At 60.1% G+C, this 27,739-nt stretch overlaps 1 protein-coding gene across 4 annotated transcripts; it reads right to left on the bottom strand.

Moving 5' to 3' along the window:
- Nucleotides 1-2,320: 2,320 nt before the first annotated feature.
- Nucleotides 2,321-27,739, bottom strand: MAPKAPK3 (MAPK activated protein kinase 3). 4 transcript variants are annotated; one of them, XM_036219374.1, is made up of 11 exons: nt 27,623-27,739; nt 27,060-27,336; nt 10,555-10,694; nt 9,559-9,623; nt 9,040-9,119; nt 7,158-7,281; nt 5,758-5,833; nt 5,294-5,418; nt 4,774-4,859; nt 4,437-4,517; nt 2,321-3,713 (listed from the first exon to the last, which is right to left on the bottom strand). In XM_036219374.1, exons 2-11 carry the CDS (start codon nt 27,282-27,284, stop codon nt 3,561-3,563), a joined length of 1,155 nt encoding a protein of 384 aa, XP_036075267.1. In that variant the 5' UTR covers nt 27,285-27,336; nt 27,623-27,739; the 3' UTR covers nt 2,321-3,560. The 4 variants fall into 4 exon arrangements, with proteins under 4 accessions (XP_036075267.1, XP_036075268.1, XP_036075271.1 ...); XM_036219375.1 differs by having other exon boundaries at nt 27,608-27,729; XM_036219378.1 differs by lacking the exon at nt 27,623-27,739 and having other exon boundaries at nt 10,555-10,761; nt 27,060-27,195.

Below are 27,739 nucleotides of genomic sequence, written 5' to 3'. Positions count from 1 at the left end.
ACAGTAGGGATGCAAAGGCTCAGCCCACGGCAGCCAGGTCCCGAGACGGCTACCCTGCACCCACCTGTGCCCCTCCCCATGCCTGCTGGAGAGCTTCAGACAGGCCTGGAAGCATCGAGACCCCCGCAGGGGTTGTGACGCTGCCGTGGAGGGGCTGAATCGAGGGTGGGGAGGGGCTGGCGTGAACAGCAATGAGCCCGGCAGGCTGGAAGCCAGCCAGTGCCAGGTTTGGGAGACAGAGAACTCTGCTGTCGGCTGGGTCAGGGGGAGCATCCCTGGGAAGAAACATCACACACACACACACACACACACACACACACACACACACACAGAGCACTCACACATGCACACGTGCTAATACACCTCTCATTGAAAGTTCCCAGGGAAGCCACGTGAAGCCATGCAATGCCTGTGTCTGAACAGGCTGATGTGAGCGCATAGCCACTTAGCTTCTTAGTTCACCTGACCCCAGCAGACAGGAATTTGCTCCCACACGGAGGCCCAAAGAGGGGGTGACTTGGCCAGGCATCCAGCCTCCCACCCCTGGCTGTGACAGCTGCACTTGATGCCTAGGATGAGGGGTCCTGGCCCTGGGCTGCGCTTGCTTTTGGGCCAGATTCCCCATGGATCTTCGAAGTAGGGAATTGGAGGCAATCCTTCCATCTGCTCCTCTGCTAACTAGCCCCCCGACCTGGTCACAGGAGGGGGAACACTCTCTTCCCCACAACAACGATGGGCCAAGTATGGCCAGTGTGAATCCTTCCTTGGGACTGGCAGACAGACGCCCAAGAAGAGGCTTGGACCGCTAAAGTCAGTCTTGCATGTAAAGGCCATACAGGCAGAAGATCGAGGCCGGCCCTAGGGAGAGGCAGAGCTGAGGGGTACACAGAGTCCCTCTGTCTCTCAGGTCCTGGTTCCTAAAGTTCTGCCTTCAACCCTGTCATCTGTCAAGCACCCTTCCCAGGTACTGAGGTGCACAAATTCTCTTGGACTTAAACTGGCCCAAGCTACAGCCTCCCCTCGCAGACTGTATCAAGCCTGTGATTCAACACACATTTGTGTGATGTTTTATCCTTCTCCCTCACGAGTGTAAACTCATGAGGCTCCCGTCCACAGCTTTCCCTGCCGCCTTCCTTGCGCCCAGCAAGGGGTCTCGGGCACATCGGGTGTCTTTACCTCTGCAGCTTTGTGACTGGACACACTCTATCTGCCTTTGCATCTGGCCAGCATTTCACTGGACAAAGTGCACAATGAGGATTGGTCTGAACCACAGGTTCCACGAGGCTCTCAGAATTTACGTGGGAAGCCAGAGGCCCTGCGGAAGGGTGGGTCACCCTCCTGGAAGCCTAGGGCTGGAACCGAGGTCCAGGAAGCTCACGTGACACTGCTCTGGGGAGGAGGCCCCTTGGGAGTGAGACCCCACAGGTGGAGAAAGTCTGATTTTCTGCTTGGAGAGTCTCAGGGGTAAATTTAGGCCTGGAGTGCTTTTCCCTCGAGCGACTGCAGGCACTTCTCTCCCTCTCGATGGCTAATGGATAGCAAAAGGGCGCTGGACACGAGCCATGCACCAGGCACCCGCCTCGGACTTCACACGCATCATCAGCCGGAGCCCCCGGATGACTCCCAGGGTCCACACTGTCGCCCCCACTATACCTGTGGGAAACTGAGGCAGAAACGCTGGGGATGCCAGGCTGGGAAGCAGCCTGTCCCTGCCTTCTAGCATCTCCACACCTCCCCCACGCCCCGATGGGAAGGGAGGTGGCGGGGTGCTGCTGAGGGAGCTGGATGAGCTCTCGGAAATCTGGGAGGTTTCAAGACAGGAGCTGGAAGAATGTGCCACAGCCGGGGCCCCCCTCGGGGCTGCCCACGAGGGCCCCGGAGGGCTGAGGGTGCTCTGTTGCTGGAGTAGTCAAAAGACAGTCTCCAGCGTCCCGCCCCCTCCCCTCCCCGACATTCTTGCTGCCAAATGAAATCTGGCAGCTTCTGAAAATAGCTCAGCGCTGCAGCAGGCACTCTGCCCGCCCTTCAGCAGGCTGGCACGCAGCTGGAGGTGGCCACTGTGGGCAGACGCTGGCACACGCGGGGCCGGGGGTGGGTGTCACACACACAGCGCGCCGGGGTGGCACAGAGCTGGGGGCATGAGGCAGCTGCCATCCCTCAGCTCCTCTGACCTTTCCATGCCTGGCGAGGAGTCAGCCTGGCATGTTCGCCAGACCGGAGGCTCCCACTCCAGCCAGGTGAAACCACGAGTTGGTGTGAGTAGCTGCCCTTGGGCCACTTCGGTCCACTCACAGACAAAGAGAAACCCAGGAACCAGGGGGAAATGCCAAAACGGTGTTTATTAATATCTGAATGTAAAACCCAGCAGTGTTGCCCTGTGTGACGTGGTCTAGGGTTTCCCAGCCAGTAAAAGGGTCAGGAGCCAGGAAACACGCTAGCTGTCAGGCACTTGTCGGGCCCATACCAGGCACTCGGCACCCCCGGGCTACCGTGGGCAATGTGGGGCTGGGTAAGCCTGGACTGGCAGGGAAGGGATGCTCTCTGCTCTGACTCAGGCTAAAGCCAGGACGAGACCTTCTGAGAGACACTCAGCTGCCCTCCACCGCCTCGGGTTAAACCCAGAGTATAAAATGAGACCCCTGATTAACAAGGAGCCTCTGGGCCCTGCCTCCTGCCATAACTCTCACAAAAGCACCCCAAGAGACGGCTCCTGCCATCAACCAGGACAGGGCGGAGGACAAACCATTACGGAGAGAGGCTTTCCTGCCCAGGCTTCTATGGGCAGGTGGGGGCAGGGGAACTGTACTTGCTTCTGTCATAGCGACATTTTCCAAAGTAGAAAAGGGTTAAAAATCCCTCCACCCTCAGCTAGATAAGAGGCCACGCTTTGGGAGGGCTGGGGCCAGGGACTGTGGAGAGAGAGCACCGCCACCGCCCTGTGGGATGGGGTTGCAGCAAGACAAGGCTAGACCACCCGGTGAGGCAGGCAGACTGACCCTGTGGCCTCAAGGAGACCAAAGAGGGCTGAGAGGGGCAGCAGTGGGAGAAAGACCAGGCTCCCCAAGAAGGCGGAGGTGGACCCTCCACTTCCCCTTCTCCCGAGCTTGCTCAATCAGCATTCACAGACAGCAGCTCTGTCCCTGGTCACCATGGTGACCAGTGGCTGGATGACTTTCCCAAGGCCAGGCCCATCTGCCTACCCTGTGGGGAGGGTCTCCATGGAAGGAGGGAAGCCCAGCCACAACTCCGGCGGCCCAGAAGTCTAATGCCATGGCCAAGGGCAGACACAGCCACGGCTCCCAGGCCACTCTAGGCGAAGGCCCTGCAGCTGCAGCAGGTGGCCCCCTAGCCCGAGGCCCTGGCCCCTCCCTAAGGCCTGAGCCTGAACTCAGGCTCTGAAGGAGGTTTGAGGTCACGGTCCTCCATCCTGAAATTCCAAGTGACAAATTAAAACACAACGGGATAGTCCCTTGGTTAAAAAACTGGCACTGGGTCAGGGCGTCGGTCCACTTCGGTCCGTGCCCGGGCTGAAGGGCCCGGCTTCTCTGAGGCCCCACCAGCTACTGGTTGCTGCAGCCCTGGGAGGCCGAGGAGCCGCCTGCCTGCTTCTTCCTCCGCTTGTTGAGGAGCCGGTTGTTGGAGGTCTTCAGGTCCTTGATCTTCACCTGGTCGTAGTCCACCCGCATGGTTGCCAGGGCACTGGTCATCTCCTCCTGCGGACAGACGTCCAGATGCACTGACCCCAAGAGCCATCACCCATCTGCCCGGGCAGCCCCTTAATAGTGTCGGCGATGGCAACGACAACTTTTGCTGCCCGAGTACCTTCCGTGTTCCCAGCACTGTGCCTGTCTGCCTGCCTCAGACGACCCTCCCCACGGTCCTTTGGGGTGGACCCCGTGCCAATCTGCTGGGGAGCAGAAAGTGCCTTAATGACTCCCTGGGACCACAGCAGGGTAAGCAGGACAGGGACCTGGACCACTGTCACCTACGCAGCACCACGAGTCCTGCAGGGAATGTCATCCTACCAGGCACCCAGGCACTAAGGCCTGAAGACGGTGCCATGTGTGTTCTGGGGCTCTGAGCTGCGGCCCCATGTGCTCGAACATGGCCTCTGCTGAGGCTAAAACCAGGCTGAGCGCCCTCCCAAATGCTGTAGGTCATAAGACGGATTATGGCCAAAGCTTGAGCCAAAGCCCCTTCACTGAGCCCCTGACCCTAAGCCTCCCTTTGCGGAGGGAGCCAGGGGCACCCCATGAAGGGGGGTGCAGCCCACTGCTCTGTTTGCCACAGCTGGACCGCCGGTGCCGTCACTGACACCCTCTGCTCCAGGCACAGGGCACGGGCCGAAGACGCAGGCTCTGAGTAGGGACGCCACCCTGGAGCCCCTTTTCCAAAACCTGGGAGCCTGCAGGGAAACTGAGGCCAAGTCCACCCACCTTGACTTCGTCCCAGTGGTCTTTGTCCTCCTGCAGCACACGGGCCGTGTGGAGTGGGGTCTGTGGCACCACCATGGATTGCTGGAAGGAGCCCCGAGTCCACGGATTAGAACCTGGGACAGAACTGGCTCCGCGCCCCACCCGCTTCCTTCCGATCTCAGACAGGGAAACCGAGGCCCCGGGAGCTGGGGAGCCTGACTGGCACGGCGGCAAAGTCAGACTGTAGGGAGGGCACTACCACACATCTGCGGCCCACGCTGGGGCCTCGGGAGCCGCCGCCGTCCCGCCTGGCAGCCCTGCTCGCCGGCCGCCGGCCGCGGGGCGCGGAGGCACTCACGTTGATCCAGGGGTGGTTCATGAACTGCGCGATGGTCAGCCGCTCCGTGGGGTCCGTCTTCAGCAGGAGGCGGATCAGCTGCTTGGCTAGGGATGAGGGGCGGGGTGACGCTGCAGAGCTCCCCAGAGCCAGTTCCCCCTCCGCTCCCCGGAGACCGCAGGCTCTGCGTGTGCCCCAGATTCCTAGCCCACAGAAACAGTGAGCTCCCGTTTCTTGTTATGAGCCTCTGGGTGTTTGGGGTCCTTTGTTAAACAGCAATAGATAACTGATATAGAGCGGGCTTGTTTGGTGTTCCCCAAAGGGACAATATGAATGAGGGAGGGACGGGAGCTGGAGAAAGTTTCGAGGAGGCAGATTTTGAGCCCATTTGGCATATACAGAAACTGAGGTTCGAAAAAGTTAGGTGACTTGCCTAGGGTCACACAGCTGGGATGTGGGGAGCTGGGACTTGAACACAGGTCGGTGTGACACCAAAGTGGTGTCTCCTAGAATGACGGGGTCCAGCGCCGAGGTCACTCACCATCCTCCGAGACCTCGGACCACTCAGGGTTGGGGAAGCCGTACTGGCCCAGGCGGATCCTCCTCTTCATCCCCGGGGAGATGGCCTGGCCCGTGTTGGAGTAGAAGGGCGGGAAGCCGCACAGGCTGGGGGAGGGCGGAGGTCTCTCGGCTCAGGCGTGGGGGCAGCGCCAGAGCGGACCCTCGCTCCTCCCCGAGTCCCTGACCGGGGAGACAGGCGGCCAGGCGCCATGGCAGCAGTAGCAGCCCTCTGGCCTGCTAGGCTCGTCCCAGGGGCAGCCTCTGCCCCTGGCATGGGGAGGCCTGCACACAGCCTGAGGGAAGGGCGGCCCATGACAACAAGGGAAGCATGGGCTGCGCGGTCATTCTCAAGGGCTCGCCAAGTGCATGGGGGTGCGGGGGGCAGACGGGGTACTGAAGGTACAAGCCGGGTGGCGGCGCAGGAGGTGAGGTGGCGGTACTCACAGGATGTACATGATGACACCCAGGGACCACATGTCACACGACTTGTCATACTTCTCTGGACCTAGGACTTCAGGAGCTACCAGGGCAGAGGGCACAGGAAGGTTCTCAGTTCTAAGAGTCCTGGAGCCCAGGTGGGGGCCCGAAGCCTCGGCAATGGTGGGGAGCAGGTGCCTGGGCTGGGGGGCAGGGCAGAGCAGACTGGTGTCTGGCACCTTCTGGGAGGCAGCATATGTGTGAAGTTAGGGGAGGAAAAACAGCTCCCAGAAAAAAATAAACCCGCTTTTAAGCTGGTATGGAATGATAGCCTCCTGGCAACTGGGGGCCAGTCTCAGCCTCGGGGAGGGAGGAGAAGGGGAGAAGGCTTGTCTGGAACTTGCCAGGGTCCTGCCTTAGGGGAAAGGGCCCCAGCCCACCAGCTACCCTGTGACCCCTGCCTTTCTGAATGCACGGGCTCGGTCAAGGGCAAGGAGGGACCAGGGGCAGGGCCCTGGGCTCCACAGTCAGCATGGCTACCATCCCATGAGGCCCTGGTCTTCCCCTCTGGGCAATAAGATGGGCAGGCTAGAAGATTCCTAAGTTAAAATGCTGCTAATACATCCCGATAAACAGAGAAGCATTTCATGTGTTTCAGGGGGCTTCCTACCCCTTAAGCAGCTCTTTTTTATTTTTAATCTTGTATTAGTTTCAAGTGTAGAGCACAATGGTCAGGCACTCATATAATTTACGAAGCGATCGCCCCAATTAGTCTAGTGCCCATCCGGCACTACGCGCAGCCATCGCGGTGTGACGGACTGTATTTTCTGGCCTCTCCCGGGAGCAGAGCCATCACCCCACTCCCAGGTAAGGGGCACTTTCGGCCAGGACTTTTCTAGATCTGGGGTCTGCCTACCCACAGCGGAGTGAGAACCTTTTCCAGGAAACGAGTGTGTGCCCACCCCCGGGTCTCACCCATGCCCTGGCCTAAGGGACCCTCTCCCACAAGGCAGGCAGGTAGCTGGTGCTCTGTGTCCCTCTCATGTCGAAGGAAAGGCCTGCCCGCCCACTTCCTGAATATGAGTCCCAGGAAGATAAGAACCGGAGAAAAACAACCACGGTTGGGTCCCGTCCAGGGCTGATGGCAGCCTTTTATCACATATATATTTAGAGCTGCTGTGACGTCATTCAGCTCATAGGCCATAGCCAGAATTTTCCTGGATTCTATTTTCAAAAGCAAACGCTGAAGTTTGGAAGAATATTTTTGCAGCCTCTGGCCCCCCACATCACCACCTCCACATGGCTAGAATCCCACCCTCCTCCTTGCTGGGCGTCAACGCTTTGACTTCCGCAACCCACCAGCCGACCCACACCGCCGCGGGGTCCAGTGAGGGTAGAGAGGTACACGTCACATCCCGAGGACTCACCCACATAATAGGGAGTGTAGCAGGGTGTCTGCAGGGCATTCTGGGTGGTCTCCTTGGCAAAGCCAAAGTCCGTGAGCTTGAGCACTGAGTCTTTCCCCTTGGACGTGTAGAGCAGGTTTTCAGGCTGGGCCAGGAAGAGTAAACATTGGTCTGGAGTTAGGAACCAGGTGAGGGCTGAGTCCCAAGGTGATATCCAGCCACACGCCTCCCTCTCTCGCCCCGATCGATGCGGGAAGAGCCAGGCACATCTTGCCGAAAGGACCTGGCCACCAACAACATGAGCCAAATATGGCAAAGACTGAGGTGGCTGGGAGGTGACACCTCCCTTCACAGAGGGGAAACAGAGGCAGGTGTTCAGCCAAGGCTGTGAATAACCAAGTGCTGCAGAGAGCCCAGGGGCAGGAACTTCTGAGCCTGGGTTGGGGACGCTGCCACGAAATGCTAGAATGAGGGCTCCAGGGGAGGGCAGGCTGCCAGTGCGGCCAAGCCCCCAGCCCTGCACCCAGCCCTGAACGAGCCGGCAGGGCAGCCCCGCTGAGGCTGCTCGGGGAGGAGGGCCCGCTTCTCGGGCCCCAGCAGCTACAGAAACAGTTCCTCCCAGTTCCAGAGCAGAGTGCCCGAGGGATGCGGACAGTAGGAAGGTCTGCATGGAGGAGATGGCTGTGAAGCTGGTTTCTAATAAATAGGTAGGACCTAGGCCCATGGAGAAGAACAAGAGGGACCCCCAACCAGATCAGGGGTAGAAGGACGGGGTGTTGGACAAAGTTCCAGTTTGGAGCCAATGAAAGCTATTTTTCAGGTTCTGTTGAGATGATTTAAGCTTGGATTGGGATAAAAACAGGGAAGCAGTTTCGTCTGTATGAGGGGACCTCCTCTCCAGAAGCCTATCCCCGCCTTGGGAAAAAAGGAAGCGAGGGTTCAGAAGGTGTCTGTCAAGGCTGCAGGTGCATCCAGAATCCAAGCATAACTGTAAAGGCTGGCAGAGCGCAGCAGAGGAAGGCCCTGACGCAGCAGCTGGGCCCACACGTCACCTTGGCGCAGTGGCGGGAGGAAACAGGCCTGGGCGGCTAACACTCTTGGCCTGGGCAGAGGGGCCAGGACTTACAGATTCCGCTCTGATGGTGGCCGGCACGTGTGTGCGTGGGCGTGTGTGCGCATGCATGCGTGTGTGGGGCGGCCTCAGTTTGCATGTCATCTGGCTCACCCTGAGGACCTCTAAGACCCATCCCTCACTGGAGAGGAAATTGGGGGAGCTGAGCGTCCAGCACATCTCCGAAGCCCATCCACGGCAAGGGCCGGCAGGCCCAGCAACTGGGCCAACCGCGGCTCCTTCCTCCTTACCTCCCAGCGAATGGCTTCTTTCCCTTCAAAGGCTGGAGTTAGCGGGTCTAACCTATCAAAACCATGGTTGTCACTTCGCAGAAGCCCAACAGTGTCGGGCAGCCCCTGTAAGGCTCAGCACATTACGTGCTCACAAAAATCCTCGCTGAATAAGCACGAGAATGAGTGAATCCCACTGCGGCAACTGCGTGGCCTTGGACAGAGCACTTACTCTCTCTGTGAGCCTCAGTCTTCTCATCTGTCACATGGGCAATGGCATTTAGCTCACGGGGTTAGGTGAGGGTTACATGAGATGCTTGCCGGGGCCTACTGGCTTGAGGCTACAGCTCCTGGGGTTACATAGTTTAGAAGACTCGAAGAAACCATCTGGCTAGAGCGGAATGAGGATGCTGGAACCAGGGGAGAAGACGCTGAGACCAGTCTGGGCCGGAGCGGGGGCCTTGAAGGAATCTGACCTCCGTCTAGCAGGCACTGGGAGCCACTGCGGGTTGCGGATGGCACCCCCTCCCCTAGTCCCCCAACCTGGGTCCTCGAGCCTCACCTTGACGTCTCGGTGGGCGATATTCTGGCTATGCAGGAACTGGATGGCCATGCCAATGTCGCGCATGATCTCGGCAGCTTCTGCACACACAGAATCGGGATGAGTGATGCCAGTCAGAGGTCAGGCGGCCTGGGAGCCGCCACTCCATTATCCCCTTGGACAGCACAGTTGGCGACAGCACTCCTGCCAAGCAGGACCCCCATTCCACACACCCCCAGTCACCCTAATTTCCTCTGGGGGTGCCCCAGACTACCCGAACCTCTCTCCTTAGGCCTGGGCTACCCCTCCTCAGGTCAGCTTTGCGGCCCCCATCCCAGAGCCACGGAGAGCCCATATGCAACAAGGCGCTACAGACTCACAGGGCGCCTTGGGGTAGGGACACTCCGTCTCACCCTCTCTAGTTCAGCTGGGGAGAGGGAGGCCCCGAGAGGAGCTGGGCCTCGCCCAGCGTCACAGAGCAGCTCCGTGGCCCACCTCAGCGCGGCCCCCGCACCGGTCCAGGTGCGCACACACACGTACCTCTCTCGGTGAAAGCCTGGTCGCCACGCTCCTGAATCCGGCTGAACAACTCGCCGCCTTCCATGCTGCAAGAGAAGGCGACTGTAAGCAGGGAGGGGGAGAACCGGGTGTCAGCTGCCCTTCCCCGAATTACCGGCCCCAGGCCCTGCGACCCTTCCCCTGGGGAACAGGCACTGTCCGCCTCCCACGCCTTGACAGCTTAGAGGGTGGTGGGTTGTCGGCTTGGGCGGGGTGAACTGAACTTTCAGAACTAAGGGGGGTGGTGGACCCAGATTCTCCCCAGGGAGCCCTTGCATTTCCGGTGGCACTGCCCAGACCCAGCTGAGACCTCGGCAGCCCCGCTACGCTGAGATCTTCCGCCACACGCTACATGGGAGTTGCAGAGATGCAGAGAAGCTAACAGCTGCCCCGGGTCACACAGCTGCTGGGTGGCTGAGCCAGGGTCTGAACCCCAAATCTGACTCAAGAGCTGCTAACCTGTAGGGTGAAGGGAGACCCAAAAGGCAGATGGGGAAGAACTGGAGGCCCAGACACGGGCCCAGGGCCTGCAGGAGGCGGGGGCCGGGCCACGGAGTTGGTGGGAGCAGCCCTGGGCGGCAGAGGCAGCGGGCTCCTGGGTCTGGCCCTGGTCACCCAGCCTCTGGTGGGAGCATGGGAGCCCAAACCCCGGTAGGAAGGAGAAAGCTGAAGGGACTGTGTTGTGTGTCCTGCCCGTCCCCAAACCCCCCCCCCACCCACGTTCAGGCTCAGTGGCCTTCTCTGACTGCTCTTCCAGACCCCCCTCTGTGACGGGGGGGGGGGGGGGGTTGCACCCCAGAAGGCCGTCTTAGACCTCCTGCGGTTTTCTCCCAGCCCGTGAGCGTGGCCACGTGGCCGCTGCTGCGCCCTCCACTACGCCTCAGGGGCGGGGGTGCCTCCCGGAGCCGCTATCTGAAGGACACACAGGGCCGCTGGAAGACGGCGGGGCCTGGGGGCCGAGGCGGGTGGCAGGCCTACCATTCCATGATGATGAGGAGACAGCGCCTGCCGTGGTGCATGTTCTCGTACACGTCCAGGATGCGCACGATGTGGGGGCCGCCCGAGGCCTGCCAGTGGTGGTCCACCTCCTGCCGGGCCTTGGGGCTGTCATACAGGAGCTGGGGGCCGGTCGTCATAGAAAGTGTCAGGCTCACGGCAGCCACCCAGATAGTGCCACTGCCCTCACTTTGCAGAGAAAGACACGTAAACTCAGAGAGACCTGTGACCTGCCGAGGTCGCGCGCATCGCAAAGGGCAGAATGGGGATTCGAATCCAGGTTTCCCTGATTTGCGGTCCAGTAAGCCTTGGGACTTGATCAAAGGTCAGCCTCAAACAGCCTGCCTGGAAGCTCGGAAGGCCCTGGGAGGTGGCTGACAGCTGGGAGGGGCTCAGAGGCCAGAGAAGCCCCTGCCTCCCTTCTTGGGGCAGCAAGTGAGGTGGAAATTGGGCGGGTTTTGTAGTCCAATCACACATCAGCTGTGGGACTCCAGGCCGGGGGACCCACGCTCCCTGGGCCTCATTTTTACAATGGAATGGCACGAGGGTTGTGGATCCAGAAATAGAGTCTGAGGCAGGGCGGGCCCTAGTTGAGAGAGGTAGCGGCCTGGTGAGGAGAGGTCTGGGTTTGGGGCTGAGCTCCTCCAAAGACTCAGTGTGACCTCAGGCAAACATTCACAGCTCCAAGCCACAGCCCACGACTCTATAAAACGCAGTAATAACAGAGCCATCCCCACGCGAAGCATCACGGCAAGACGGGCAGCAGGCGGGCAACACCAGGACCCTTGCTCGGGTTAGCTCGGCCCTGGGCTGTGGCTGCCGGCCTAAGGCCAGTCACCGGGAATGAGCAAGGCCCTGGGGGTCCTGTTCAGAGGAGGTATAGGGGAGAAGTCGGCACGCAGGGGGTGGTGGCCCAGAATGGGGAGCACAAGCTGTCCCCTGGCAGGGCCACTCAGCAGAGGCCCAGCCATACTTGTTTTCCAGCTGAGCAGGACTGAGGACCAGGGTGGGAACCCAAGACAGATCAGCCCCATCTTGCTCAGCATGAACAGGACCCTGGGCTGCCCGTGGCCTTGGCTTCCCCCTCCGCCAGGAGACTGTGTGGGCCAGGCTCTGGGCCCGAGCCCTCTAGGCAAAGGCAAACTGAGGCAGGGAGGAAGGCAGCGGGTTCTCTGCCGCGAGCCTGGGAGTGCGGAGCTGGGCAGGCCCCCCACCAGCTCTGGGGTCCCTGCTCCATTATCAGTGCAGGATGGGAGTATGCGCAGAGGCTGCCGTGGGCAGACACCCCCAGCCTGGAAACCGTAGACCCCTCGCTCCTGCTGCCTTTGGCCCCCCACAGCACCCCTCAGTTCCGTGCTCAGAGTGCCGGGTGCTGGGGGCAGAGGCTCAGTTACCCTACTCGCCACATCAGCTTGTCCTTGCTTTCTCCTGAGGTGGCTCTAGCAAGGGGTACCCCAGTGTTTAGGCACAGGACCAGGCTCTGTCTCTCTCTGCTCTGTCCTCTCCGCCCCCCGTTTCTGCTTGGCCTCCTACACTTCTCCTTGTCCCCAGCCGGACCTGACTGTCCTGTCGAGGCCCCGGACTGGCTCCTGGACCCCCGCTTCGCTCCGTCCTGCTCCGGGCATCTCCCCCGCCACGCCAAAGTGCCCTCTTCTTCAGAAAACCGCAAACCCACAGCTGGGACACCCTCGCCGTTGTCCTCAGCCCCACCTCTCGCTCTCTGGCCCTTCCCTTACTCCCCTTCCCTCACCTTAACCCCCTCCTTTGTCCTCTAGACAAACGCCACCACCTCCCCTGGCAGCCAGGGCTCGCTTCCCCCCCCACCTCATCCCTGCTACCCCTGGCCCCCAAACACTGTTCCGGCCATGATGATGGACTTGCTGGTCCCAAACAGGCCTCGTTCTCTCAAGTTCGTGCCGATGCCACAGACACTCTTGCCCCATCTCCTTCTCCATCGGGCCAACTCCCTCCTCCTGAGGAACCTTCTGGGCTCAGTTCAGATGGAAAGTCCTGCAGAGTCTTCCCCAATTGTTTTTGCCCCTGTACCTCGCACCAGGCCGGAAGCAGCTTGGTCAGGTTAAGCCGGGGGTCCCTGGCTGGGGCCTAGTACACTGGGCTCCTGAACGACAGAGACGGGAGGTGTGGGAGGGAGAGGGAGAGGGCCAGAGAGCCTCCCGGCGGGGCCTGCACCCTGTCCTCCCCTGAGGAGAAGCGGGAGGAGCTGCGCTGAGCCGGAGCTTCTCAATGCCGCCCTCCACTCAGTCCATATTTAGGAACTCATTTCCCACACGGACTAAAACAGTCCTTCTCTGAGAGCCAAGGCCCTGAGAGCGGGCACAGGAAGGGGAGAGGGCTGCCCCCCAAAAACACAATCAATGCCCCATGGGCCTCTCTGCAGGAGCCAGAGCTCTGGCCCCACCCATGCCCAGCCACCAAGAAATCTCCTGGGCTGTCACTCTGGATCTCTAGGGCTGACCTCGAGTGTGGCCCCAGATCTCTTAGAGCCTCTGTTTCCTCACCTTTCTTCCCCACGGCCAGAGCCTTCTCTCTACCCCCAGGGTCGTCTCCTCTCAGAAACTCTCCCCGAGGACCCTGTCTAAAGAGGACATCGAGGGTCCCTCATTCTCTCCTCGCCCTTTCCTCTCCTTTCTGTGTATGTGTGCTTTGTACGCTTTACATACAGTGAAACGCACAGATCTCGAGAGTCCAGTTCTATGAGTTTTGACAATTGCACGCACCCCTGGAAACCGCACACCCACCCCCCAACACACACACACAAGACAAAACATTCCCAGCCCTCTGGAAAGCGCCCTCCGCCGTCCGCTCCACTTCCCTCCTGGGCACTTGCTCATACCTACAATCAGCTCGTTCCTTTTGATAACTCTCTCTCCCTCTCTCTCCCTCTCACTCTCTCTCTCTCTCTCTCTCTCTCTCTCTCTCTCTCACACACACACACACACACACACACACACACACACTGCACTTTCAACGTGCCTGGCTCTGTTCGGAGCACTTTATAAATATGAGGAGAAGGGACTTCGTTATCACCATTCCGTAGCTGAGAAACTGAAGCACAGAGAAGGCAACTAATTGGCCGCAGATCACGCGGCCGTCTGTCCAGCCAGGCCAGCACCACGCTGCCTCCCTCTGCAGGCTGCGGGCCCCCGAGGGTGGGGCCGGTCTGCCTGGTCACCTCCGGGTCCCAGGACTGGGGCACAGGGCTGGCACAGAACACGAGCTCACATAATATTGGTAGACCTAACGACCAAGTCTATAAATTAGCGGTGAGAGGAGGAAGCCGTCACCACCCATCACGAGAACAGAGTTTGATTAAGTTGTGGAGGACCCGGGAAAGCGTGACAAATGAGACCGACGAGCCGGCCGAACTCGCTCCCCGCTGCACCTCCCCCACCCTCTCTGTCGAACTAGATTTTTGCTTCCTCTTCTAAGGAGCCCACCCTGATGCTCCGGCCCACGAGGCCATTGCTACAAGCTGGCTTCATTCACGCCGGTACATGAGTCCACACCATCCTTCACGGCAGGCGTCCCTAAGCAAGAGCCCCACCTTCCCAGGCAAGGCGACAGCACAGGGCTAGGAAACGCCAGATCCTCAGTGTCGCCCCGGGCCGGGCCTTTCCTTCTCTGGGCCTCTGTTTCCCCAATGCTAAGCTGCAAGGCTTGGGCTAGATGGGGGGGAAGGGGACACAAAGGGGGCCCTCCGCCAGGGGCTCCTTGCAAAGGGCCTACGGTAGCCCCAATCCCACATCCCCGCCGCCATGGAGCAGCCCCTGGGTCTCCGTGGACCCCATGTCCAAGTGTCCGAACCCAGCGGGGGGCACCTAATGTCTTGCTCCCCAGTCGCAGCTTGGAAGAAAAGAAGATGGGGTGGCCTCCCGTCCTATGTCCCCCGGGCTTCTCCAGGGGTCCCCCAAAGCTGGAGAGTCCGTGATGGCTCCTGGGCCACTCCACAGCTCCGGCTCGCAGCCAGCAGGAAGCCCACACACGAGAAGGAACCCCAGCTCTCCTAAGGGAGGGGGCTCTGGCTGCACTGAGGTATGGGTCCCACTGACGTGAGATGACGTCTCCCTGAACAAAGGACACTGCTCTGGCCTCAGGCTGTGATCCGGTGGTTTCCACCTCCCTTCACCCCTCCCTCTCCTTTGCCGAATTCCCTTCCCTGCCCCCAGAGCCCGCAGCTGGATGGCAGAGACCCCCGCCAACCCTCCCAGACAGTGGACGCCAGCAAAGATTGAGGGCAGAGGGGCCCACGCCCCCCAGCATCACCCGGCAGAATGGGCGCCTCAGATCTGGCGGGGCCCCCTCGCTCCCGCCACCGTGCCCCTTCCCACCGGGGCCCGGGTGGTTACAGCAGGAGGCGCAGTGCTTCAGCCCAGGAGCGGAAACCGCAGCAGCCACCGGCCAGCCGGGAAGCAACGTGCAGTTTATAGAACACTTTCCTCCCCCGTCTCTCACGGGAACGCTCAGGCCGCCCTGCAAAGTGAGCAGGGTGGGTGGGGACCTCAGCTCCGATTCACAGATTGAGGAAAGGGAGGCCCAGGAGGATGAAGTCACTGCCCTGGGGCCACCCAGCTGGGGGAGGCCAGGCCACAGCCCCTCCCTGAGGGGGAGTAGGGGGGGTGGCCCCCAGCTGGAGAGGCTCTGGCCAAAACCTCAGCTCGCAAGACTCGGGAAACCTGTTCTGAAACAAGCGTGTGCAGAGGTGCATGGGTGTGTGCACAGCGGGTGGGAACATGGCACATGCATGCACAGAGGTGTGTGCACGGGTGTAGGGAACCCGGGGGAAGCATGTGAGCGTATGCGCAGGTCTCCAGCCTCTGCGATGCCGACTTTGAAGTCCTACGGAGTGGGACTCATCCATCTGTCCATTCATTCATCCAATATTTTCTAGTTCTCTGAAGAACCTAGCCGAGAACTGGGAACAGAGAGGTGCCCAAGAAAGAGCACTCCGTCCGCCTTCCCGGAGCATCGAACAAAGCTGGGGCGTCTGCGGTGACTCCGTGAAGACACGGCCTTGGGTCCAGCCCCCAACAGGCTTCTTCCGCCGCCTCCCGGGCCGGGAAGGACCACTGCCCAGGCCCACGCGCCTGCCACGAATCCAGTGTCCACGTCCAGCTCCCCCCGGGCTGGGCTCTTCCCAGGCACGTGTGCACAGGAGCTCCATCTTTCTCAACACAGGAGGCCCCAAGGCCACCAGCCTGGACACGCGGCTGCCCTCACCCACCCCAACCTCCATGCTCCCAGTACTTAACCCGCGGCCTGGGCCACACGGCTCTGTGGCCTCTGCCGGGACACCCATTCCATCCGGGGGGAGTCAGCTGACTCGCAATCTTTCCCATCGGTGAGGCACAGGCAAATTAAGAAATGTGAGTTCTGGGTTTTAGGACAACCCACAGCCCGAGAGACATCATCCCCACAGCAAAGGGGATGGACCTGCTGGAAGCCAGGGATCCGGTTCCTCTCACTGCCCTGCGAGCCACTACAGGTCCCATTATCCCCACCTCCCCGCTCAGTAACAACAGGATTTCGGGCATTTATCTTTCTACAGGACGAAAACAGCCAAATAAAACCAGAAACGCCTGATCCTCTTTAGCACAAAGAGGAAGGTAAAATGTACCAGAAACCCACGTACATTCACAACTGTAATCAAGCACACACTTTAATTCTGAGCTTCCCGGGTGTCTTGGCGAAGAAGGAAACCGGGCAGGCTCTGTGGCTTTTATCATCCCACCAAGACAAGCAACTTTTTCCAAGACCAAATTCTTAAAGAGGTTTCACGTCAGACCTTACATGAGGGGAAAGTGTAACATTCTGGCAACGCCTTCAGCAATAACTTTGCAAAAAGATGCAGAAACGTGAAATGACCTAACGTGGACGGACCCCCGTGAGGACGGGCGGGCACAGGGCACGGCAGCCTGGCGTGCGCACCAGGGGTGCTGAGGTAACGTCCCCAGGCCCCTCGCTTCCTTGGAATCCCAGCTTTGTTCTGGGCCCGGACATGGAGAGAAGAGAGGCAGGAAGGACTGGTACGTCCCCCGACCCTTTCTCTGTCACCGTGGCGGGGGGGGGGGTCTCCTCCCAGCCTCAGTCACGGGCAGATTCTGCAGTGCACATGCTCAACACCAAACACTCGGCCATCAGAACTGAACAGAACGTCATAGGAAAATATAGGTGCTCACCTCTTTTTTTTCTTTTTTTTTTTTTTTAATTGCAGGGAACCTCTGTTCTCCAGAGAGGGAAGTTAAGGATAAGAAAAAGCACTTTGAACCTGCTACACCCCCTGCTTGACGAGTGTTTTTGACTCAGCCATATCTAAGGACCCTTTTGGCTCCGAGTCCTGTGGTTACTTGGGGTTATTCTCCCATGGGGACACAGCTCTCATCTTATGAGACACCCCTGGCGTGAGAGCCTTTTGCTGTTAGTCCCCGTGAGGGCAAACAGCACGCTTCACCCTGACCCCGAGCCAGCCAGTGTGACCCTTGCTGGTTGTTCTGCCCACTCAGAGCCTGGGACAGTATAGACTGATCTCAAGGTCAAGGTTCCGCAGCAGGAACCTCCTCCTAAAGGCCTCGCAGGATTGTCCTTATAAAGCCAGGGTCCCCCACACGCACATGCTGCCTTCACTCCCCGCCCCGCAAGGGGACTCGCGCCTTCAGACAGCTGCCTGCCGGGAGTGTCAAATCTAACTTTTTAGCCACAGTTTCAAATTAGAGCCTCCGACGTGTGCCATTATTCTCTCCCACACTCATCTTACCAGCCTTCCCAGCTCATTACAGGAGCTAATGGAACCAATTTTGCAGCTATGGATCAGCTGGCCTCACGCCAGAGCAGACCTCGCCTCGTTAAGTTCTGACCACGTCCCGTCCTCCGTCTCGCCTGTCCATTTACCTCTCCCCCTCAGAGGCTGAGCTCCAGGGCGGTCGGCTCACAGCCAAGTACCCAGGCCCCAGCCGGGCGCTCACACTCCAGGTCAGTGTGACTGGCTCTCGCTGGTGCTCGGCCACTGCTGTGCTGGCCACGGCACTTGGTCACATGACCTCATTCAGCACTCACGATGCCCTGAGAAGAACCGGCATTGCCTTTTGCCTGCGGGAAAGCCGGCCGGGCCTCTGAGAGGTTAAGTGACTTGCCCGAAGTCACACAGCTGAGTAGTGGGCGTCAAGACTTGAACCAGGACCTGGTGGCTTCCAGACTGTGGGGATCACGCAGACGGCTGCAGGGCCCGGAGCCTGGCCCCACAGCCCTGGGGCGAGACCAGCCTCTGCCACTGGTGGTGACACGGAGCGGCAGATGTCCCCAGCCCCTGCCGTGGACCAGGCACGTTGCGGTCAGCAGCTCCTGCCCGTCAACACCCACATCACCAGCCAACGTTTTCATCCGAGGAGACAGAGGCACAGGGGAGGTTTTGGCTCCTCTCGGCCGCACAGCCCACGCAGGCCACGGGAGTCTGGCAGGCCTCCGGGAGCCAGGACTCAGCCCTCAGGCCCGGGCGGCCTGCGCATTTTACAGGTCCCTTCCCTGCGAACCCTTCCCGGGGGCCGGGCCCAAGGCTGGGGCACCTGCTACCACAGGTGCTCTGTGCTCAGGGACTTCAGAATCTGGATGAGTCACTGCCATTTGGGGTCCTTGAAGAGCATGGAGAGCCTAGGAAACTGATCCTGGCTCCTTCTCATCCCTTCTCCCTCCCATCCGGAGCCTGACTTGGCACAGCAGGCACTATGGGGAAAGGAGGCCAGGAACGGGGAGGAGCCTCAGACAGCCGCCCCCCTCCCGGGCCAAGGCCTGGGCCCCCGACTGCAGCGGGGTAGAGGCAGCCAGTCTGACAGGACGGGATCCTCCCTGACCACCTCCCTCCAGAGGCCTGGGAGGGGAGGGAGTGGCCGAGGCTCCAAGCCCCTTCTTCTCCGGAAGCTCTGCCCTGCCCGGAAGCGATGCCCACAAGGGAGCCAACATACGTTGTGAAGTTGTCAAGTCTCAGGAACACAAGACTCCTTCCATTCAGTAAGTGATGGAGGTTTCGGTTTATCTGCTGCCCACCAGCCACAGACAACCCGGAAACAAAGGCAGAAGTGCCAGGTCCGGGGAGGAATTAAGGAGGTGGAGGAGGGGAAGAATGCTCCAGAAAGAGGGAGCCGAGCGGGGCTCCCAGGTAGGAAGAGAGAGAGGGGGGAGACATGGTGCTACCTGGGGCGGGCCCCGGGGTCCTAGTGCCCCAGGGCTCCTTGTCAGACAGACATGGATTCCAGATGCAAAAGCCAGTTCCATCCTCCACTTGTCTGTGCACCTACCAGCCCAATCTGGAAGACGGGGACCCTGACAATAGACGGGGACCGTGACAATTCCCATCTTCCCCGGTGACTAGAGGATGGAATGAGAATGCAGAGAGAGCTCAGATCAGCACAGTGCCAAGTGCACACCGAGTACAAATGGGCTTCGAGGTTTCAGGATTCCCTTGGGTCTTCCTTGAGGCGGCCTCAGGCTCTTCACCTTCCTGAACTTGGGGAACCTCACGTGCAGCCTCTGGAACCCAGGGGAGGCAGACACCCCCCCCCCGCCCCCTCTAATCCAGCAGGTCGAAGGAAATGGTCTCAGATGCTGAGAGGGGCAGGCTTGGGCCGGGTTTGCAGCAGCGGATCGAGCACCAGGAGTCTATGGATCCTGTTTCGCTGTGAAAGGCTCATGGAGAAGAGGCAGACCCCCAGGGTGGGGAGAGGGTAGCAGGCTGATCTCAGGGGAGGGGCCCTGGCGGGTGGGAAGCAGGGCTGAGAGCTGGGGTCCCAAGCCAGGGAACTAACCCAGCTGCCAGCTTTGGCAGGCCAGAGAAGGGGCGCATCCCCACTTTGCCAAGTGGCAGTCACTTCTACACCCCTCAACTCCTCCGTGCATCCTCTTGACCAATGTCTCATTATGCAAAGTGTGTGGTGACCCTGGGCTGGTCCCTTACCCTCCCTGAGCCCCGCCCCCCATCTGTGAAATGGGCGTGCACCGTCCTCACAGACAGCACTGGGGGAGAGGGGCGGGCAGCTCTGGGACTATTGGCATCTGCCTTACGGATGGAGAAAGAGGCCCAGGAAGCTATGGTGCCCCCCGTCTCCTGCAGGACACGTGCTGCGTAAGGTCAGGATCAGAACTCCATCCGCCCCGCGCAGGCAGCGGATCCCCGCATTCTGCCCATTGCCTTCCCAGAGGGACGGAAAGGCCACGCTGGCACCTGTGAGCCCCCTGGGTGCCTACTCGGAGGGTCCGGGTTCGACCGCCCTTCTTCGACTTCTTAGAGGAAGAAAGGGTTTTCCTGTCGAAACAGCTACACAATCAGTGAAACATTACCGTGGTTCTATTTCTTCTATAACAGTATAAAAATAGGACATTTTCATCATAAGACTGGAAAATTTTAGCCGACACAAGTGTTTTATTCTAATTTCAGAAATAATGTCCCTTCGATGGTCCCGCTTAATGAACAGACCTCACCTGCGTCTAAGAATCTGTATCCCCAACTGGCCAGGTGTCTGGCAGTGTTGGAGAGCAGTGGCCACCTTCCCTAAGAAGGGGCCAACCGGGGCCAGTGAGGCCAGGCCTAGGTGACCCCTGCTCAGGCACCCAGCAGTCCACGCCTCTGGCTAGCTCTGGAAAGAGCGGACCCCACGCCCTCTATCCGTCAGGAGAATGACAGCTGGTCTCTCTCCTCTGGAGGAGATGTCACAAAAACAACAAAGGCATAAGAAGTGGGGTGCTGGGAGGATGGACCGAACCCCCAGAGGCACGGCGCAGAGACCCTGAGAAACTTCTGACTCTACCCCCAGACCCGCGCTCTCCCTTGGCTTCCTCCACGGCCCTGCAGCTCCCCACACAGGCTGGGGCAAACACTGGCAGCCACTGCCCTACTCAGGTTCCTCCCGGGGGAGGCAGGGGCAGTGGCTTCCAGCCTCCCTTGGTCTCCGGCCCCTCTCTCTCCTGCTCCAGTTGATCTAGAAGGCTCCCAGGCTCCGACACCCAGTCAGCTCCCGGGAAACTTTCCTGGTCTCTGATCGTCCATGGAGCCACAGCCATGAGGAAGGGGAGGCGGGGTGGGAGGAAGGTCTCGCACTCTGGGAGACCAGGGTGGTGGCCTGGAGCACTGAGGGACACTCCTGCCATGACTCATCCCCGCTCTCTCAGGCCTTCCTAGCGTAAAGACGCACTCCCTACCTGCGGCCAGGGAATTCTTGGGACTCGTAGGCTTCTGCTCTCACACCACTGCCCCAAGCAAGAGTTTTAAACCACTGAGCCATAAAAGGGGACCCGGCGGCAGAGGCCGCAGCCCAAGCTGACTTCCCGCACCCCACGGGGGACGCTTGGATTACAAACTTGGCCCAAATGCTCCTGACTCCACAGCTCCGGCTGCCAAGGTCACCAGCACCTGGTGGAAGCCAGCAGCAGGAGGGGACACTGTGAGTGGCATGGGCACAGCCGGGAGCTCCTCCTTCCTGTCCTACCCACCCGCCCCCACCCTGGGTGACTAGGATGAATCTCCAGCACCTGACCAGCCTCCGTCTGTCCTCTGCCCGCCCTCAGCCTGAGGACTGCGGAGAAGAGGCCCAGCCAAGCCGGACACCATGAGACAGAGGGTGGCAAGGCCCGAGAGCGGAGGGATCGAGGGACGGCAGGAGAAACAGAGCTGAGAAAGAAGAAATGAGAGGGACAAGGAGGCGGAGAAGACGTAACGGTAGAAAGCACCACAATGAGAAAGCAGCAGGGACAAAGCCCGAGGGAAAAAGGAAACAGTACCAAACCCGCAAGACGCCGCACCTGTCCGCTCAGCGCCTCGGGCCTGCCCAGTGCCGAAAGGGCCTCCGGAGGCTCCCGTGCCCCCAGACAGCCGCCTCGCACCCCTGCGCTAAGCAAAGCCCCCAGGGCTCCCACACGGCAGGATTTCAATCACAATTAGACAGGCCCTGATCCACTTAGTTCCAAAAGGGCGGGAGGGTGGGGAGGAGCCCGGGACCCAGAGTTCCTTTCACGCCATTCTTTCCCACCCTGCAAGGGGCTGCCCGCCCCAGGTGCAGGGTGGGCACAAACGGGTCCTCATAAAGCCCAATAACATGGCACCAAAATTCACCCAGGCCACCCCAAATGACAGCTCTGCTCTCTGAGAGGATCTGCTGGCCTGTGCTGTCTCACGGCAGGAACGCCGGGACAGTTACGGCCACCAAGACTGAATCCTGCTTCCCGCGTGTTCAAAGCCAGGGTTCAAGGGCACCACAGAGACGATGATTTTGCAGAAGATTCCAAAACTGCCTTTGGTCCAAGGTCACTCAGGGAGAAAGATGCAGGAAAGATTTCAAGCCCAGAGCCCAGCTCCCTTCTCAACCCCAGCCAGCCTCCCCCATGGGCCACACAAGATTTCAAACAGATGGGGGCGGGGGCAGCAGAGCCAAAGTTCTCTTGGGAAAACACAGGAACCCATGGGAGCTGCACCCATACTGCCCTGAGAGCAGCAGACCCACCCATGTAGGAATGGCTTGGTGCCCCGCTATGGCACAGGTGTGCTGGGGACGCCCCTCACTTCGGAGTCTTGCCTGATGGCCATCACCTTTGAATACACAGCAGCCAGTCGCCAGTAAGATGAGGGACCCAGGTAGGAAGACAGCTTCCCCAAGTGCAAACCTGGGCAGACATTACGGACCTTTGCTGTCCTGGAGGCCGGGCCTTTCCCGCATGGCCTGACCTGAAGGACGGCCCAGGACCCAGAGCCCTGGGCATCAGTGCTCCACAAGGGCCCTGCTGATGCTGTGAAGGGAAGCTCTGGGAGCAGCAGGGAGGGCACCAAAGACAGGGGCCTCCAGTAAGGCGAGGTATGAATCAGAGTTGTGGGCAAATGTCTCGAGAGGGAGAGTCACTGCTGACTGTTTGTCCTCACCCTACACAAACGCCTCTTCTTCCACAGAGCCCTCTGTCCCCCACGGCTCCCCCAGGGTTTGTCAGGGTCTGGACACCAGCCCCGCTGAGATCGGCCGCATCTGCCAGGTCACAGGACTGACGCCGGGGAAGTGGTACTCCGCCGCGGGCGCGGGGCTATCCACACCAGGCATGCCGTCGCACACATCCTGTGGCCTCCTCTGCCATCCACATCCTTCCTAGACCAGAGACCTGAATTTAAAGCCAGCGAGCTCTGTCAGGAGCCTCCCCCCGCTGGCCCAGCCCTGACACAATCTGACTCTCTGCCTGGGGCACTCTGGGCTCACAGGGCTTGGGATGAACCACACGATCTTTCTAAGTTGGCCCCACAGCCGTCGTAGTCCTTGTGCTTCTACCTTGTGGGGACACCACGTGACCATTCATGGGCCTACAGAGTCCTGGATAGGAGGGAGATGTTGGCAGCCATGAAGGACGATGCCAGCATCCTCCCAAGCGCCAAGTCTCAGAGACCCTCTCTGATGTCCCCAAAGACTTGCATGAGGCACGACGAGGTGACTTAGCTGCTAAGCCTCTAGCATGAAACTGCCCAGGCTCGAACCCTAGCCCTGCCGCTCACCGGCTGTGCACCCTGGCCAAGTCATTCACCTCTCTGCACACCAGTGTCTTCGTCCACAAAATGGGAATGACGGGAGGTAGATGAGAGAATGCGTATCATGCGTGGGGAACGTGGCTTGCCAGACAAGATGCTCTGGAAAACTGTTAGTCCTTTATGGGAATATTAGAATCCACAACATCAAGACCTAAAGCCTAGAGACCTCGAGCACCCGGGTATCAGCTCCTGGATGGGATGGGGAAAGATCATGGAAATCCCAGCAGCGGGGGCCGTGACAGTAAGCTGGGAGAGCAGCCTCTAAAGCGGTAAGGCCAGCTGGGCAGGGCGCGAAGCATCTCAACACCCTCCGCCTCTGCGGGGGAATTCCACTATTTGCATTTCTTAGGGTTTGATGCCCTCCCTAGCTCCTATTTTAGAAAACAAATTGCCCATCCTTCCATGTTCTAGAAGCTCCGCCAGCACAGAAGAGTCTCTCCTTCCAGGAGAGGGGCAGCCTGGGCAGCAGGTCAGGCAGGAACAGTGAAAACACTGCCTGGGACTCTGGTGTACGGGGCCGCCAGCCCCTCCACACGCTTCCTGACATGTTGACTCAGTAACAAATGGCCCTGCAGAGGCTGATCCGACCGGTCTGGAGATGGTAGAGGAGGGGGTGGCAGCTGCCTAATGAGAAAGCGCCTGGCCTGTGGCCGCCCCACCCAGCCTCAAATCCAGCTCCGCAGCACCAGCTCCGGCAGGCCGGCCGGCCCCGCCCATGGGGCAACGCAGGCTCCTCCTGGGCACGTGGGTCCCGCACTCCACCACTCCACTCTCTTTGACGAGGACAGACGGAGAAGGGCACTGGGAACCCCAAGAGCCTCCACCAAGCTCCAGTCAAAAGGGAGGGCCCCCCAGCCCCCAGAGCCCAGAGAGCGGGGGCAAAAAAGTAGACTCTATGTCCCCATCCTCCCGCGCCTGAACCTCTCTGTCCCCTCGAGACCTTTTATTGCTTTTATTTAGCTAAGTGCCCTGGTCACTTCTGCCTGCCAGGAGGAGGCTGAGAACCACGCGGGAGCCGGACAGGAAGTCAGGAGGGGAGGAGATTCCGGCCTCTGCTCTCAGCCCCCATCACAGACAAGCCACGACACTTCCTGACCACTAACCCCAGGTCCCAATTTTCATATATGAGATTAGGACTGAGGGCCTGGGCCTCAAATGTGGTAGGGTGACTGATGGGGCGGTGGGGGAGGTCTACAGGGCTGTACCCAGATAGGCACGAAGCCAAATAACCAGTTAGACCTGGGAGGGGGCACAAGGGGTCGGTAGGGGACAGTCCCCGATGCCCATACTCGGCAAGCAGTCCTCCAGTTCCTGCCACAGGCACAGCAGCGAGCAGTGACCGCACTGGCTGCGGAAGCCAGCCTCGGGAGGGAGCCGCTGACTGTGGGCACGGCTGAGGTGGCCTGAGCTGGGGCCACAGGCTGAGGGGAAGAGGCCCAGCTACCCGGGAAGGAGGAACCTGCTCCTCCAGGGCCCCCAGACAACAGCAACAACTACAGGGACAACGACCACAGCTCTTCCTGTTCTGCGAATGCCTACTGCATTCCGGGCTTCATGCTAAGCGAGACCTGCCATCTTGCACAACAAGGCCAAGAGGATGGGCCTGGAGAGAGGCCAGGGCACCACCAAGAAGGGCAGAGGGAGTCTGAACAAGTCCAGGGTATGAGATGAGGACAGGCCAGTCTAGGGAACTGGGATGAAGGTCTGTGGAGGCGGAAAGACACGGAGCCCAGGCCTCCACCGAAGCTGACCTGGGAAGCTGGGAGAAGGGCTGGGGAGGGGCGGAAAGAGGCTGAGAGCCATGGCTGAGCTCCATGTGCTGAGGTCCCCAGGTCCTGGCCCTCCTGGGCAAGGGGTAGAGGCTGGAAGTAGAAAAACGCTACCTCCTTTTTCAAGGCTAGAGACACTACTCATGGTACAATGTGCCAGAGAAAGGTGTAAGGATGTGTCTAGCTGGGTGGGGACTTCCAGGGTTGGCCACTGCAGGGGCAAGAGCAGGAATGTGGGAACCAAATTCAATCCATGTTCCCCTTGAGGGCCAACTTAGGACCAGGTCCTGAAGGTCCCAAGCCAAGAGCTCTAGCTGCTCTCATAAAGACTGAAGGGGTACAGTAGGAGAATCTGTTCTGGGCCTGCCCCGCAGTCCAGGTCAGAGAAAGCACTGAGGCCCTTACATTTGAGGAGAGGTACTTTGGAGTTGTTGCACTCAGAAGCACCCCCACCCCCAACCCGGTCACTTGTCAGACATAGCGCCTACGAGGAAGGGCCCAGGTCCAGCCCACTCAAAGCTGGTGCTGCCTGGGCCCGTGAACTGCAGCCGCCCACTCCACGCCTGCCTGGCTCGTGGTACCCGGAGCAGCACAGGGGCTGGTCAGAGTTCAGCCCGGGCTCACAGGGCCAATGCCTCGGTATTAAGAGTTTCTCCAGCGGCTTGCAGACTGCCCCTGACACTAGCGCGGGTCAGAGGGCTAAGACGGTGCTGACGGAGAGGGTGGAAAGGCTCGGCCCCCGCCCCCGAGCCTCATCGTGCCTCAGAAGAGCCATCTTTTCCCTGAACAACTCAAAGGATCCCCTGCCTGGGGCGCTCCAAAGGCCCCTAAGCCCACTCCACTGCTGGATTAGTAGGTAAAGAAGTTGTGCCCGAGACCTGGCCTCACCAGCCCAGCCCTGAGCCTCCGCCACACCCATCCTCATGATCCCCTCCAAGACCACCCTAGGGAGGAGACGACCCCTCTGTGAGCCCTAGTGCCCCTGGGAAAGACACCAGGAGATGAGCCCAGCTACCTGCTCAGACACTTGCAGACCCTGTCCCCTAAAAAAGTCCTGTGGCCTCTCCACGCCTGCATCGAGCTCCATAGCAATTAATCTACGCACGTCATCTCATTCCAGACTCACATCGGTGCCTGCCTATCCCCTTAACTGAGGCAGAAATCTGGTTTCAAGAGTCCAGGACCCAGTCCAAGGTCATAGAGATGGCAAATACAAGCCAGAGATTAGAGCCGCCTCTGCAGAACTCTGAGCTCGGGCTCATAATTGCAATATCTATAAAACAGGAAGGTCCTTTACTGTGTTCTAACCCTCAGGGGCCGCTCTCCTTGCCATGCTCTACCTGTCCAAGTGGCCACGGGCACAAGCTGCAACTGAGTGACGTTCCCAGAGTCAAGGAATTCTGGGTATGGGGCAGAGTCCTGGGCCCAGAACTAAGTGATTGAAGCCAGAACTACACAGCTGGATCAGCCCCTCCCAGAACTCCCTGGATTCCACCTGTACCAGCGAGGTCTTAGCCAGGCCCCCAAGGAGCCTGTGGTGTGACATGGCTGGCCCGCCCTCTGCCCAGGAAGCCGAGTGGGCCAGGCCTGGAGCAGGGCTCGCCCCTTTCAACAGGGAGTGGGTGACTCAGCTGGAGCCCATCAGCAGCCTCCTGCCCACAGTGAGATGGGCACCAGCCTTGCCCACCAGCCGGTCCTGGGAGGTTCCCACCACTCCAGCCCAAGCAGGCAGGGGTCACAGGAGAAAGGAGCCCCAACCCCAAGCTTTGGCGGTGACTTAGTCTCAGACAGAGGAAAACACAAACCTGTTTCAGTCAGAACTTTTCATGGAAGGAGGGCCCCCCCCCCCTTGGGCGGGAACACATAGGCCCAGCCAGAACCCCAGTCAAGAGCCACTCCTTCTCTGCTTCCGGGTATGGCAGTTTCTCCCCATACAAACTCCACCCTTGGCTCCCTGGAACACCCCGAGCTTAGCTAGGCTAAGCCTCAGCTTCCCCAACTCTAAAGCAAGAAGAATCAGAAGCCTGATCGTGCAGGGAAGGATGAGGATGATTGGACATGATGAGCTTACTAAGGGCCCCGGGTATATCCTGCACCACAGGCCTCTGCTGTTGGGCCCTCCGGGTCACCCGGGGGGCAGTGAGAGGGTCACTGACCTTCAGGGCACACTTCTGCCCGGTGCGCCGGTGGAAGCACTCCAGCACCTTGCCGTTCACACCCAAGCCCAGCACCTGCTTGGACAACTGGTAGTCTTCGCTCACTGCGTACTTCTTGGGCTCCCGCCGTCCCCCGAGGGCCGGATTGCCAGCTGAGCCAGGTTCGCAGGGTGCACCTGGCAGGGGCACGTGGCCCCCCTGTTCCTGTGCTGTCTCGCCATCCATGGCCCCCGCGGGGCGCTCAGAGGCGGCCCCAGCCTGGCAGGTCCAGGGCCACCTGGGGGAGAGGGGAAAAGTGAGTTCCGCCCAAACTCCTCGCACACACTCCAGCCTTGGAGCCTCTGAGCCAGACTGGGCTGAGGGCTGCAGAGAGCACTAGGATTGCGGGGCTAACCGCCTGAGAGCACAGACGCATGGCAGGGGGCGGTGGTCACGCAGCCGGGCACAAGCGTGTCAGGCCCGGGCGCTGACCAAGAGGAGAAAGGCCGAGCCGGAGTGGCCGCGAAGTCCCGGGAACAGGCGGCTGAGAGGGCCCGGTGAGGGCGTACCTGGCGAGCGCGTACCTGACGGCAGTGTACCTGGTGGCAGCACGGCGAGGGCAGGGGTGGCGGCACCGGGAGCCGGCGGCCACAGCGCGCGGAGCAGCGAGTCGCACCGCCTGCGGCCCACGTGACCGTGCC

The sequence above is a fragment of the Rousettus aegyptiacus genome, unplaced genomic scaffold (assembly GCF_014176215.1).
Source record: "Rousettus aegyptiacus isolate mRouAeg1 unplaced genomic scaffold, mRouAeg1.p scaffold_m13_p_4, whole genome shotgun sequence".
In the NCBI taxonomy this organism is placed as follows: Eukaryota; Metazoa; Chordata; class Mammalia; order Chiroptera; family Pteropodidae; genus Rousettus; species Rousettus aegyptiacus.
This window is presented reverse-complemented; position numbering and strand designations above follow the sequence as displayed.